This window comes from Scyliorhinus canicula, chromosome 2, assembly GCF_902713615.1.
Source record: "Scyliorhinus canicula chromosome 2, sScyCan1.1, whole genome shotgun sequence".
NCBI classification, from domain to species: Eukaryota; Metazoa; Chordata; class Chondrichthyes; order Carcharhiniformes; family Scyliorhinidae; genus Scyliorhinus; species Scyliorhinus canicula.
Genome location: NC_052147.1, coordinates 222,591,074 through 222,603,559, shown reverse-complemented (window position 1 = coordinate 222,603,559; position 12,486 = coordinate 222,591,074). Strand labels below are relative to the sequence as shown.

Sequence of the window (12,486 nt, the reverse complement as noted above, 5' to 3'; positions counted from 1 at the left end):
AACAAATTGTGTAACTAGGGCTGTAGATAGGGCTTGAAACTGAATAGAGGGGGGAAAGGTTCAGTTGTCCGGAAAGTTAGAAAACCCAAATTAAAGGAGGAGGTAATAGCACAGGTTAGCAATGTGGCAGATGGTGACCAGAAAATAAAGGGGAGGGACAGAACGGGTGAATGTCTTTTTGCACTAAGGAATTATAGAAGAGTAGGGAAATTTAACTTTGGAACAAATTTAAAAGCTTTGTATCTAAATACATGAAGCATTCAGAACAGACTTAGTGAGTTAACAATGCAAATAGAAACAGAAGGGTATGATTTGGTGGCGATTACTGGAACATGGTTACAGGGAGACCAGGGGCGGGATTCTGCCATAATCGGCGGGGCGGGCAACTCCGGCGGGAAGGAGTGGTGTGAACCACTCTGGCGACGGGCCGCCCCGAAGCTGCAGAATCCTCCGCACCTTCAGGGGCTAGGCCGGCCCCGGAGCAGTTTGCGCCGCGCCAGCCGGCGGGAAACGGGCTTGGCGCGGCGAAGGGTCTCCGCCGGCCGGCGCAAGTTGGCGCATGCGCGGGAGTGCCAGCGTGTGCTGGCATCATCCCCACACATGCGCAGAGGAATTCGCTTCCGCACCGGGAATGGCGAAGGACCACGGCGTCCTGTGCAGAATAATAGAGTGCCCACACGGCACAGGCCCGCTCGCGGTTTGGTGGGCCCCAACCACGGGCCAGGCCACCGTGGAGGCACCCCCCAGGGCCAGATCCCTCCGCGCCCCCCGACGACCCCAGAGGCCGCCCGCGCCGCCAGGTCCCGCCGGTCAGGAACTACTCTAATTTACGTCAGCGGGAATGACAAAAAGCGGGCGGCCATTTGGCCCATCGCAGGCTGGAGAATCGCCGGGGGGGTGAGCGCTGCCAGCGACCGGCGCGGCACGATTCCCGCCCCCACCAAATCCCCGGCGCCGGAGAATTCGGCAGCTGGCGGGGCGGGATTCACGCCGCCCCCTGCCGATTGAATCCCGTCCCAGGTCTGGGAGTTGAATGTCCAAGGGTATGCAGTACTTTGGAAAGATAGACTGAAAGGAAAATGAGGTGGCGTAGTTTTGCTGTTGAAGAAAGGGATCAGTACTGTAATGAGAAATGATATACGGTCTGGTGATCAAGATGGGGAATCAGTCTGGGTAGAAATAAGAAATAGCAAAGGGAAAAAGTCTTTGGTAGGAGTAATCTATAGGTCGCCAAACAATGGTTCTGCAGTGGGGCACAGTCTAAACCAGGAAATACTGGGGGTTTGTAAGAAAGGTCCATCAATGATCATATTCCCTTTGTCTCACAAACTCCAAGCCCCAAACACCGATTTCCGCAATTATTTCTAATAATGTCTTTCAAACTGTAGTGGTTTCCACAAACCTTTGCAAGATTGCGGATATATTTCTGGCCTCTCACGATCCAATGCCTTTTCAACTCTAACTTTACTGAACAGTAATCTGATCTTGTTCCTAGTTTCTTCTGGTCCATCAACTCCAGACTCCTTGGAGACTTCTTCATTTCTCTCGTTTCCTTAACGAAGTGGTCTTTGGGCGGGATTCTCCGCCCTCACCCGCATGGCAACCAAAAATTCCCGTTGGAGGTCAATGGGCCTTTACCTGATCCGCGTCCCGCCAATGGCATCTGTTTTCTTAATCATTACTCCATAGTATGGCTTTTCATCTAACAAGGCTAAGAGAGGGTAAAATCTATTGTTAGATTCATGCTGGACAAAGACCTTTAGCCTTGTAAAACCAACTGTTTCTAGCAGAGCAGTGCGAGCTGCCTTACCTCTCACTATTTATCTCCAACTGCAATCAAATTCAGCTAAAGCTAAACTTAAATGCTTTTTTTATCCTTAAAAGGGCATCCAGTTGCTAAGCAACTCCTGCTAGTTCTATTTATTCTTCATGCCTTAACCCTCTCTAAGCACAAAAGAATGCAGGAGGATTGCAATAGAATGTAAGATGTGCAGGTTATGTGGATTGCCCATGTTTAATTGCCCATTAGTGCCTAAATGTGTGCGGTTTCGGTGGATTGGTCATGATCATTGAGCGGGGTTACGAGGTTAGGGATGGGGTAGGCCTAGATAGAGTGCTCTTTCAGAGGGTCGGTGCAGACTCGATGGGCTGAATAGCCTCCTCCTGCAGTGTAGGGATCCTATGGATTCGATGAACCCCATTTGGAACTGAACCAACCGCCACACATACAAAGCACCTTTGTCCAGCATGAATCTAACTATAGATTTTACCCATCAAGGCACAGAAAGATTAAATTAAACCCACTTAAAACTATACCGTATTTCTAATGTCTACTGTACAAACAAAAGTCCCTTAAATCTGCCTTCATTATCTTAAGAATGTACATACAAAAATTGGTTGTTTAGCAGATTTACAGGGATGGTCATTTTTAAATATTTGGACTAATGTTAAAAGTTAACCCTTTGTTCCCTGAATGGTACCAAGAGCATCATAAAGGTTAAAAACTTTTAAATAATAGTTTGAAGTCATGCTGATTTAATAGTTATTTTCATGATAGCACAGTGGTTTGCACTGCTGCCTCACAGCTCAAGGGACCCGGGTCCAATTCCAGCCTTGGGTGACTTCTGTGGAGTTTGCACTTTCTCCCCGTGTCTGCGTGGGTTTCATCCGGATGCTCCGGTTTCCTCCTGCAGTCCAAAAATGTGCAGATTAGGTGAATTGGCTATGGTAAATTGCCCCTTGGTGTCCACGGATATGCAGCTTAGATTAAGGGGTTTTTGGGATAGGGTGGGGAAGTGCACTCAGGTGAAATGTTCTGTCAGAGGGTCCGGGCAGACTCCATGGGCCGAATGGCCTCCTTCTGCCCTGTAGGGATTCTTTGATTTATCACAAATTTGTAATAGCTGAATCTTGTCATATAAACTCAGTAACAGATACTATTAAGCATAGAACTGAAGGTGATACTGATTATTTTTCCAGGCGGGTATGACCCTCACATATGATCCCAGTGCTATGCAAAATGGGTAAGTGATAAAATTGATTTTGTTTATGCAGTAAATGCTCATTTTAAACAACGTACTGTTAACTTTCTATTGTTTTGAATGCAAAATTAATTTTCAGAAGGTTCTATTGTATATTCCTGCTGTATTAAATATCAAGAGTGACTGACTGATCTCTGCTGTTTGCTGTTTCTTTTTAGATTTTATTCAACGCCATACAATATTGCAACAAATAGAATGATTGCTCAGACATCTCTTGCACCATACATTGCATCTCCTGTTTCTACGTATCAGGTTGGTATTCAAATTTCATATTAATTTCAGTTATTTTAAGAGAACGTTGATTATTAATCTGCAAGACAGAAGTGTAAGTTGCAAAGAATAAAACATTATCTATTTTAAAAGAACATTTTTGTTTGACGTGTTTTGAGGCATTGCAGCATTGTAAAATGTCATATAAATGTGAGTAACAATCATTACTTGAATGGCTGCTTCAGAACTACTTTTCATTATTTGTAAAAATAATGTTGACTCTCGATAGGAAGATCCTGGGTCCAGTCACGCATCAGAATTAGCTGATCCTAATCTAACCAGCAGTATAACCAATGCAGTTGACTCCCAAACCCCTGAGTTAAACGTCCAGCTCCTAACACAATCCAATGGCCACTGTTGGAAGTGCAATGTGCGGACTTTGGATGTGGATGAGATTACACTCAATGTCATTGATTAGTGTGTTCATATATGCTGTCAAAGTTCACACATGAATTATGCCTACTTTGGTGAAAGGCCAAAAGACGTCAAGCACCACGGAACCAAACAGCAGCAACGAATCAACACTTTCAGACAATCAGGCAAAGGGAAAAACACACAAAATTGTTTCTGTGAGTTTGAGGAATTTGCTGTTAAAGATAAACAGATTGATGAATCCGACCACAGAGCAAAATTTTGCAGGTGCTGAAAGTTCAGTCTAAAACTAGAAAGAGCTACAAATACTCCAATGAAGCAGCATCTCTGGAGAAAGAAACATTCGGGTTACTGACATTTCATGTGAACCAAGCTGGGACGAATGTTCTGGTGAGTGGTATAACTAAGGTGGTAGAGAGGGCTTTAAACTAAATAGTGGGGATGAGGGATAGTGTAGATAGTTGGGGGAAATGTGATAAATAGAGAAGACAACTCAAGAGGGCAAGTTAGGAATAAGAGAAATGATGATCAGAACATGACAGGAAAGGACATAGTTTACAAACCTAAGAGTGCACCAGAAGGTAAGGGATTTCTTTTACGGGATTGCTGGCTAGATCAACATCTATTGCCCATCTTTAGTTGCCCTGCAAAAGGTTACAAAAATAGTAAAAGGGCAGAACTAAAGGCTCTGTATCAGAATGCACATGGCGTTTGTAACAAAACTGATTATTTGATAACACAAATTGAAATAAATATGTATGATCTGATGACCATTACCGAGATATGTCTGCAGAATGACAAAGGCGGGGACCTAAATATTGACGGGTGCATGACATTTCGAAAGGAGGAGATGCGAGGAGAAGATGGAGGGGTAGCTTTGTTAATTAAGCATGATATTGATCCAAAGAGAGAGATTACTTTAGTTCGAGAGATCAAGAAATAGGATCAGTTTGGGCAGACATGAGACGTAGTTAAGGTAAGAAGTCACTTGTGGGTGTGGTTTTTGGCCCCTTAACATTAATCATACTGTAGGATTGGATATACAGGAAGAAATAATGGGGGCTTGTGGAAAAGATTTGGCGATAATCATGGGTGATTTTAATCTAAATATAAATTAAACAAGTCAGATTGGCAAAGGTAGCCTGGATGATGAGAGATGAGTTCAGTAACTGTTTTTGAGCCAGTTTCTCAGAGCAACACGTTCTTGAACCAACCAGGGACTAAGCAATACTAGACTTGATAATGTGCAATGAGACAGGATTAATTAATGACCCCCTAGGTAGTACTAGTGCTCATAATATGATTGAATTTGACGTTCAGTTTGAGGGAAAGAGAAGTGGATCGAAGACTCGTGTTTTGCGCAATTATGAAGATAGAGCTAACTAAAATGAACTGAGAAACTAAAGGGATAGGCCAGTAGAGATGCAGTGGCAGATATTTAAGGAGATATTTCAGAATACTGGGATATATTCCAGTGAGAAAGAAGGATTCTATGTGAAAGATGCACCAGTCGCAGCTAAGTAAAGGAAGTTCATCTGTCATTTGGATAATGAGACCAGATGTATGGTTGCCAAGTTTGCTGACACAAAGATAGGCATGAAGGTAAATTGTGAAGAGAACATAAGGAGTCTGCAAAAGAAAATTGAGAGGTTAAGTGAATGGGAAAACATGAGGCAGATGGAGTATGTTGAGAGAAAATGCGAACTTGTCAACTTGGTTGGAAGAATCGTAAAGCAGCATATTACTTAAATGATGAGATTGCCATACTCCTTGAAGCACAGAGGGATCTGGATGCCTTGTGCATGAATCACACAACAATTAACAGTGGGTTATCTTTGTGAAGAAAGGTTAGACAGGTTGGGCATGTATCCATTAGAATCTAAAAGAATGAGAGGTGATCTTATTGAAACATATAAGATAGTCAGGAGACTTGACAGGATGATGCTGAAAATATGTTTTCCCTTGTAGGGGAGACTAGAACTAGGAGCCATAGCTTACAAATAAAGAGTCTCCCATTTAAGATGGAGACAAGAAGAAATTATTTCTCTGAGGGCAGTGAGTCTTTGGGACTCTCCTCCCAGAGAGTGGTGGAAGAAATGTCATTGAACATTTTTAAGGCAGAGGTAGATAGATTGCCAACTGTCAAGGGAGTCACAGGTAATTGGCGGCAGGCAGAACGTGAAGTAGGGGCCACAATCAGATCAGCTATGATCTTCTTGAATGATGGAGCAGGCTCACTTGTTCTAACTTGTTAACCTATTCACGATTTGTTACTAAGTAATTCCAGAATATTATTGGTTAGGTGGGTGCATGTTTTGAAATGTGGGTTAGTCTTAGGGTTTTGCCACTGTTGTAGCCGGATCCTTTTAATGATAGGCCCTAACCGCCATATAACGTAGCAGTGTTCCTTGTCAAAAACTGAAGTCTGTGTTTGCCTTTTTGCTTGACGTAATTTGGTGAACTCTTATAATTATGTTGCAGGTGCAGAGTACTTCCTGGATGCCACACCAACCTTATCTTATGCAGCATGCTGTAAGTCTTTTGTACACAGTTTCATCTCACCTGACAGGGCATAATAAATTAGATTGATAAGCCATCTATTTAATTCACATTTGTTTCAGCGTATTTGGGAAACTTTCCTCCTTATTTTCCAAAGTGTGCCTTTAACCATGCCACTGCGCACAAATGAACCTTGTTCATGAACAGTTACTGAAATGCCACATTTGCAACTTTGGAATTCCTTCGTGGTGGCAGGAGAAAGATCTGTTCAGCTCAGCTTTGCCAAAAGGCAATACCCGTTCAATGCAAATTGGGTGAAAAGCTGACCTTCCCAAGGCCAGACACAACAATGGACATAAACAAATGTAATTCTCAATTGTTACCTTTGGTTGTTTGGGTAAGAAACCAAGGATCGATCAATCAAAATCAATCAATTAATTGAGGAGCGAAAATCCCATGCCAGGGGATTGGGCGGCACGGTAGCACAGTGGGTAGCACTGTTGCTTCACAGCTCCAGGGTCCCAAGTTCAGTTTCCAGCTTGAATCACTGTTTGTCAGGAGTCTGCACATTCCCCATGTGTTGCGTGGGTTTCCTCGGGGTGCTCCAGTTTCCTCCCACAGGTCCTGAAAGACGTGCTGTTAGGTAATTTGGACATTGTGAATTCTCCCTCTGTGTACCCGAACAGGCGCCGGAATGTGGCAACTAGGGGCTTATCACAGTAACTTCAATGCAGTGTTAATGTAAGCCTACTTGTGACAATAAAGATTATTATATTATATACAGGTACAGCAAATAATTAGCAGAGATAATAGAATGTTATCGCTTATTGCAAAGGGAATTGAATACATGAGTAGGGAGGTTATGCTTCAGGTATACAGAGCATTGGTGAGACCACATTTGGAGTACTGTGTGCAGTATTGTTCTTATTTAAGGAAGGATATAAATGCATTGGAAGCTGTTGGAAGGAGGTTCACTTGACTGATTCCTGCAGTCGGCAGGAAAGGCTGAGGAAAGGCTGGACATGCGAAGCTTGTATCTTCTGGAATTTTCTCATTTAATTCCTCACCACAAAGATGCTGCAGTAAACAATAGCAAACTATTTTTGTCCATGGCATATCTGTGACTCATGACAGTAGCATGTCTCACAGATGGTTCAACAGAAATGGTGCAGACGGTGTTCCTCTTAATTCTCTCATGCCATGATCGGCACTTGTTTACTAAAATAGCTTTTTAAACTAAGCAAAAATGTTTACTCACAGTTGAGTACTAATCCTGGATTTACATTGTCTCATTACCTTTTCAGTAATTATCCTCTCAAACCTTTTTGAAACTTAGAATATTTTAATTAGATTTTTCACCAGTATTCTTATTGGGGCTGGTATAGCACAGTGGGCTAAACAGCTGGCTTGTGATGCTGTACCAGCCTCCCCGAACAGACACCGGAATGTGGCGATTACGGGCTTTCACAGTAACTTCATTGAAGCCTACTTGTGACAATAAGCGATTATTATTATTAATAAACACAGCCCTATTCTTTCAGATTTTTGATCCTAACTAGCAACTCTCAGTGGAATCTTCCTTATGAATTTACATTTTAGTTTTACTTTGAGGTGCCCAAAATTGCACACAATACACATATTAATTTAATCAATGTCTCAACACATCCACCATCACTTCCTTGTCTCTCAGTATAAAACCCAGAATTTAATTTACATTTATTATTGATTTTTCCACCTGCAATCCTGCTTTTGAATATCTATATTTATTTGCAATTAAATCTTCTTTCTTCCACTTCATTAGAGAGTTTTATAGTTTGCATTTTCGCTTTTTTCCCAAAATTTACTACTACCTATTTCAAAACACTTATTCATCTGATATATCTCAAATCTATCCATATTCCTCATCTTATTCCTACTTTGACGATACATGAAAAACATTGGTATTAGTTCTTTTTGCCATTTGCTTATCCTTTACATTAAAGTAAACATTCTCTTTTTTTTAAAATAATTTTTATTGAAAAAATTTTTTACATGAAAATATTTACCCCAACTAACTATAGAATATTACAAAATATTCCCTCTTAGCAAATATCCCCCCCCGCCCGAACTCGCCGCAGCGTTGTCCCTCCCCCCATCCCCCCTCCCCAAAAACAAACAAAGCAACAATCAACATCAAACATGAACTGCGAACAAATTTGCCCGCATTACAACCGTAAATAACCCACCACACCCGTTGTTGCCACCCCCCCCCCCCCCCCCCCCCCCCCCCCCCCCCCCCCCCCCCCCCCCCGGGTTGCTGCTGCTGCGACCTCTGTACCCTATCTCTGAGCCAAAAAAGTCGAGGAAAGGCTGCCACCGCCTGAAGAACCCTTGTACCGACCCTCTCAGGGCGAATTTGACCCTTTCCAACTGAATAAAGCTTGCCATGTCATTAATCCAAGTTTCCACGCTTGGAGGCCTCGCGTCCTTCCACTGTATTAGTATCCTTCTTCGCGCAACTAGGGACGCAAAGGCCAGTACTCCGGCCTCTCTCGCCTCCTGTACCCCCGGCTCCACCCCAACCCCAAAGATCGCTAGTCCCCATCCTGGTTTGACCCTGGATCCCACCACCCTCGACACCGTCCTTGCCACCCCCTTCCAGAACTCCTCCAGTGCCGGACATGCCCAAAACATATGGACATGATTCGCTGGACTTCCCGAACACCTGACACATCTGTCCTCACCCCCAAAGAACCGACTCATCCTTGTCCCCGTCATATGGGCTCTATGTAGCACCTTAAATTGAATGAGGCTAAGCCTCGCACACGAGGAGGAAGAATTAACCCTCTCCAGGGCATCAGCCCATGTCCCATCCTCTATCTGCTCTCCCAGCTCCCCCTCCCACTTGGCTTTCAGCTCCTCTACTGATGCCTCCTCCGCCTCCTGCATTACTTTGTATATGTCCGATATCCTCCCCCCTCCGACCCAGACCCCCGAGAGCACCCTATCGCTCGCCCCCCTACTGGGGAGCAAGGGAAACCCTTCCACCTGGCGTCTAGCAAATGCCTTCACCTGCAAATGTCTAAACATGTTTCCCGGGGGGAGCCCGAATTTCTTCTCCAGCTCTCTCAGGCTCGCAAACCTCCCATCTACAAACAGATCCTTCAGCTGCCTGATGCCCACCCTGTGCCAGCTCTGGAATCCCCCGTCCATGTTCCCCGGGATGAATCTATGGTTCCCTCTTAACGGTGCCTCCATCAGACCTCCCACTTCCCCCCTGTGTCGCCTCCACTGCCCCCAGATCTTGAGGGTGGCCGCCACCACCCGGGCTCGTGGTGTACCTCGTGGGAGGGGAGCGGCCATGGCGCCGTTACTAGGGCCCCCAGGCTTATGTTGCCACAGGACGCCCTCTCCATTCGTTTCCAAGCTGCCCCCTCCCCTTCCATCATCCACTTGCGCACCATCGATACATTAGCCGCCCAGTAATACCCCGAAAGATTGGGCAGTGCCAGCCCTCCACTGTCCCTACTCCGCTCCAAGAAGACCCTCCTCACCCTTGGGGTGCCGTGCGCCCACACGTAGCTCATGATGCTGCTCGTCACCTTTTTGAAGAAGGCCCTAGGGAGGAAGATGGGCAAGCACTGAAATAAAAACAAAAACCTCGGGAGGACCGTCATTTTAACGGACTGCACTCTGCCCGCCAGCGACAGCGGCACCATGTCCCACCTTTTAAATTCTTCCTCCATCTGTTCCACCAGCCTGGAGAAGTTCAACTTGTGGAGAGTCCCCCAGTTCCTTGCCACCTGCACCCCTAAATATCTAAAACTCTTTCCTGCTCTCTTCAACGGGAGTCTCCCGATTCCCTCTTCCTGGTCCCCTGGGTGTATCACAAATACCTCACTCTTGCCCAAGTTTAGCTTGTACCCCGAAAAGTCCCCGAATTCTGCTAGCAGTTCCATCACCTCCGGCATTCCCCCTTCTGGGTCTGCCACGTATAGCAGCAGGTCGTCCGCGTATAGCGATACCCGGTGCTCCTCCCCGCCCCGTGTCAGCCCTCTCCACCCCCCTGAGCCCCTCAGTGCCATCGCCAACGGTTCGATTGCCAGTGCGAAGAGCAGGGGGGACAAGGGGCACCCCTGTCTGGTCCCCCGGTGGAGCCCAAAATACTCCGATCTCCTACCGTTCGTCACTACACTTGCCGTCGGGGCCGAATAGAGCAGCTTCACCCATTTAATAAAACCCTCCCCAAATCCAAACCGTTCCAGCGTCTCCCACAGGTACTTCCACTCCACCCTATCAAATGCTTTCTCCGCGTCCAATGCCACCACTATCTCCGCCTCCCCCTCCACTGCCGGCATCATGATGACGTTTAGCAGTCTCCGCACGTTCGTATTAAGCTGCCGCCCTTTCACAAAACCCGTCTGGTCCTCGTGTCTCACCCCTGGCACACAATCTTCTATCCTGGTAGCCAGGATCTTTGCCAGCAGCTTGGCGTCCACATTCAGGAGCGAGATAGGCCTATATGACCCACACTGCACGGGGTCCTTGTCCCGCTTCAAGATCAGAGAGATCAGTGCCTGCGACATTGTCGGGGGCAGAGCCCCCCCCTCCCATGCCTCGTTGAAGGCTCGTACCAGCACAGGGCCCACCAAATCCGCATATTTTTTGTAAAATTCCACCGGGAACCCGTCTGGCCCCGGCGCCTTCCCCGACTGCATATGCCCAATCCCCTTGACTAGCTCCTCTAACCCTATCGGCGCCCCCAGCCCCTCTACCAGCTCCTCTTGGACCTTGGGGAACCTCAATTTGTTCAAGAAGCCCTCCATCCCCCCACCCCTCGTCGGCGGCTCTGACCGATACAGCTCCTTATAGAAGTCTCTGAAAACCCCATTTACTTCTGGCCCCTTCTGCACTACGTTCCCACCCCTCTCCCTCACTCCCCCAATTTCTCTACCCGCATCCCGCTTGCGGAGCTGATGCGCCAACATCCTACTCGCCTTCTCCCCATACTCATAGATCGCGCCCTGCGCCCTTCTCCACTGTGTCTCCGCCTTTCTGGTGGTCAACAGGTCAAACTTAGCCTGCAAACTGCGCCGTTCCCCCAACAGCCCCTCCTCTGGTGCCTCCGCATATTTCCTATCCACGTCCAGGAGCTCCCCCACCAGCCTCTCCCTCTCCTGTCTCTCCCTCCTTTCCCTATGTGCCCGTATGGAGATCAGCTCCCCCCGGATCACCGCCTTCAGGGCCTCCCATACCATCCCCACCTGCACCTCCCCCGTGTCATTAATGTCCAGATACCTTTCAATGCTCTTCCGGACCCTCTTACACACCTCCTCATCCGCCAGCAACCCCACATCCAGGCGCCACAGCGGGCGCTGGTCCCGCGCCTCCCCCATTTCCAAATCTACCCAGTGTGGCGCGTGGTCTGAGACCGCTATGGCCGAGTACTCCACTTCCCGTACTTTCGGGATCAGTCCCCTGCTCAATACAAAAAAGTCAATTCTAGAATAGACTCTGTGGACATGGGAGAAAAAGGAATACTCCCTCGCCCTCGGCCTCCCAAACCTCCAGGGGTCCACCCCTCCCATCTGCTCCATAAACCCCTTTAACACTTCTGCCGCTGCCGGCCTCCTACTCGTCCTTGAACTCGATCTGTCCAGCACGGGGTCCAGCACTGTGTTGAAGTCCCCCCCCATGATCAGGCCCCCTGCCTCCAGGTCCGGAATGAGGCCCAGTAGGCGCCTCATGAAGCCAGCGTCGTCCCAATTCGGGGCATACACATTAACCATCACCACTTTCTCCCCCTGTAGCCTACCCTTCACCATGACGTATCTACCCTCTTTATCCGCCACCACCTCCGCCGCCACGAACAACACCCTCTTCCCTACCAGGATCGCCACCCCCCCGGTTCTTTGCGTCCAATCCTGAGTGGAACACCTGTCCCACCCACCCCCTTCTCAGGCGGACCTGGTCCGCCACCTTCAAATGGGTCTCTTGTAGCATTGCTACATCCGCCTTCAGTCCCTTCAAATGTGAGATTACTCTCGTTCTCTTGACCGGCCCATTCAGCCCCCTCACATTCCAAGTGATCAGCCGGGTCGAAGGGCAGCCCGCCCCTTTCCCCTGCCGACTAGCCATATCCTGTCACCTGCTCGCCCCGAGTCAGCCCTCCCTTTCTGACCTGCTCCCCATGGCGATGGCGCCCCCCCCCCCACCCCTCCGGTCCTCAACTTCTCCTCCCTGGCCTTTTCAGCAGCAACCCGGTAGCCCCCCCCTAGGGGTATCAATCTGATTCTTTGGCTGAAATAGGGCGGAATTCTCCGCA

The 12,486-nt window shown here is 47.5% G+C and overlaps 1 protein-coding gene across 5 annotated transcripts in view; it reads left to right on the top strand.

The window, feature by feature from the left end:
- The window catches only part of LOC119961975 (RNA-binding motif, single-stranded-interacting protein 1-like), a 320,074-nt gene that overhangs the window by 275,426 nt on the left and 32,162 nt on the right, over positions 1 to 12,486 (top strand). For all 5 annotated transcript variants that reach the window (XM_038789650.1, XM_038789649.1, XM_038789653.1 and 2 more), the window contains exons 8-10: positions 2,980 to 3,023; positions 3,200 to 3,293; positions 6,165 to 6,215. In XM_038789650.1, the coding sequence (XP_038645578.1) occupies positions 2,980 to 3,023; positions 3,200 to 3,293; positions 6,165 to 6,215 (189 nt within the window). The remainder of the gene's footprint in view (positions 1 to 2,979; positions 3,024 to 3,199; positions 3,294 to 6,164; positions 6,216 to 12,486) is intronic.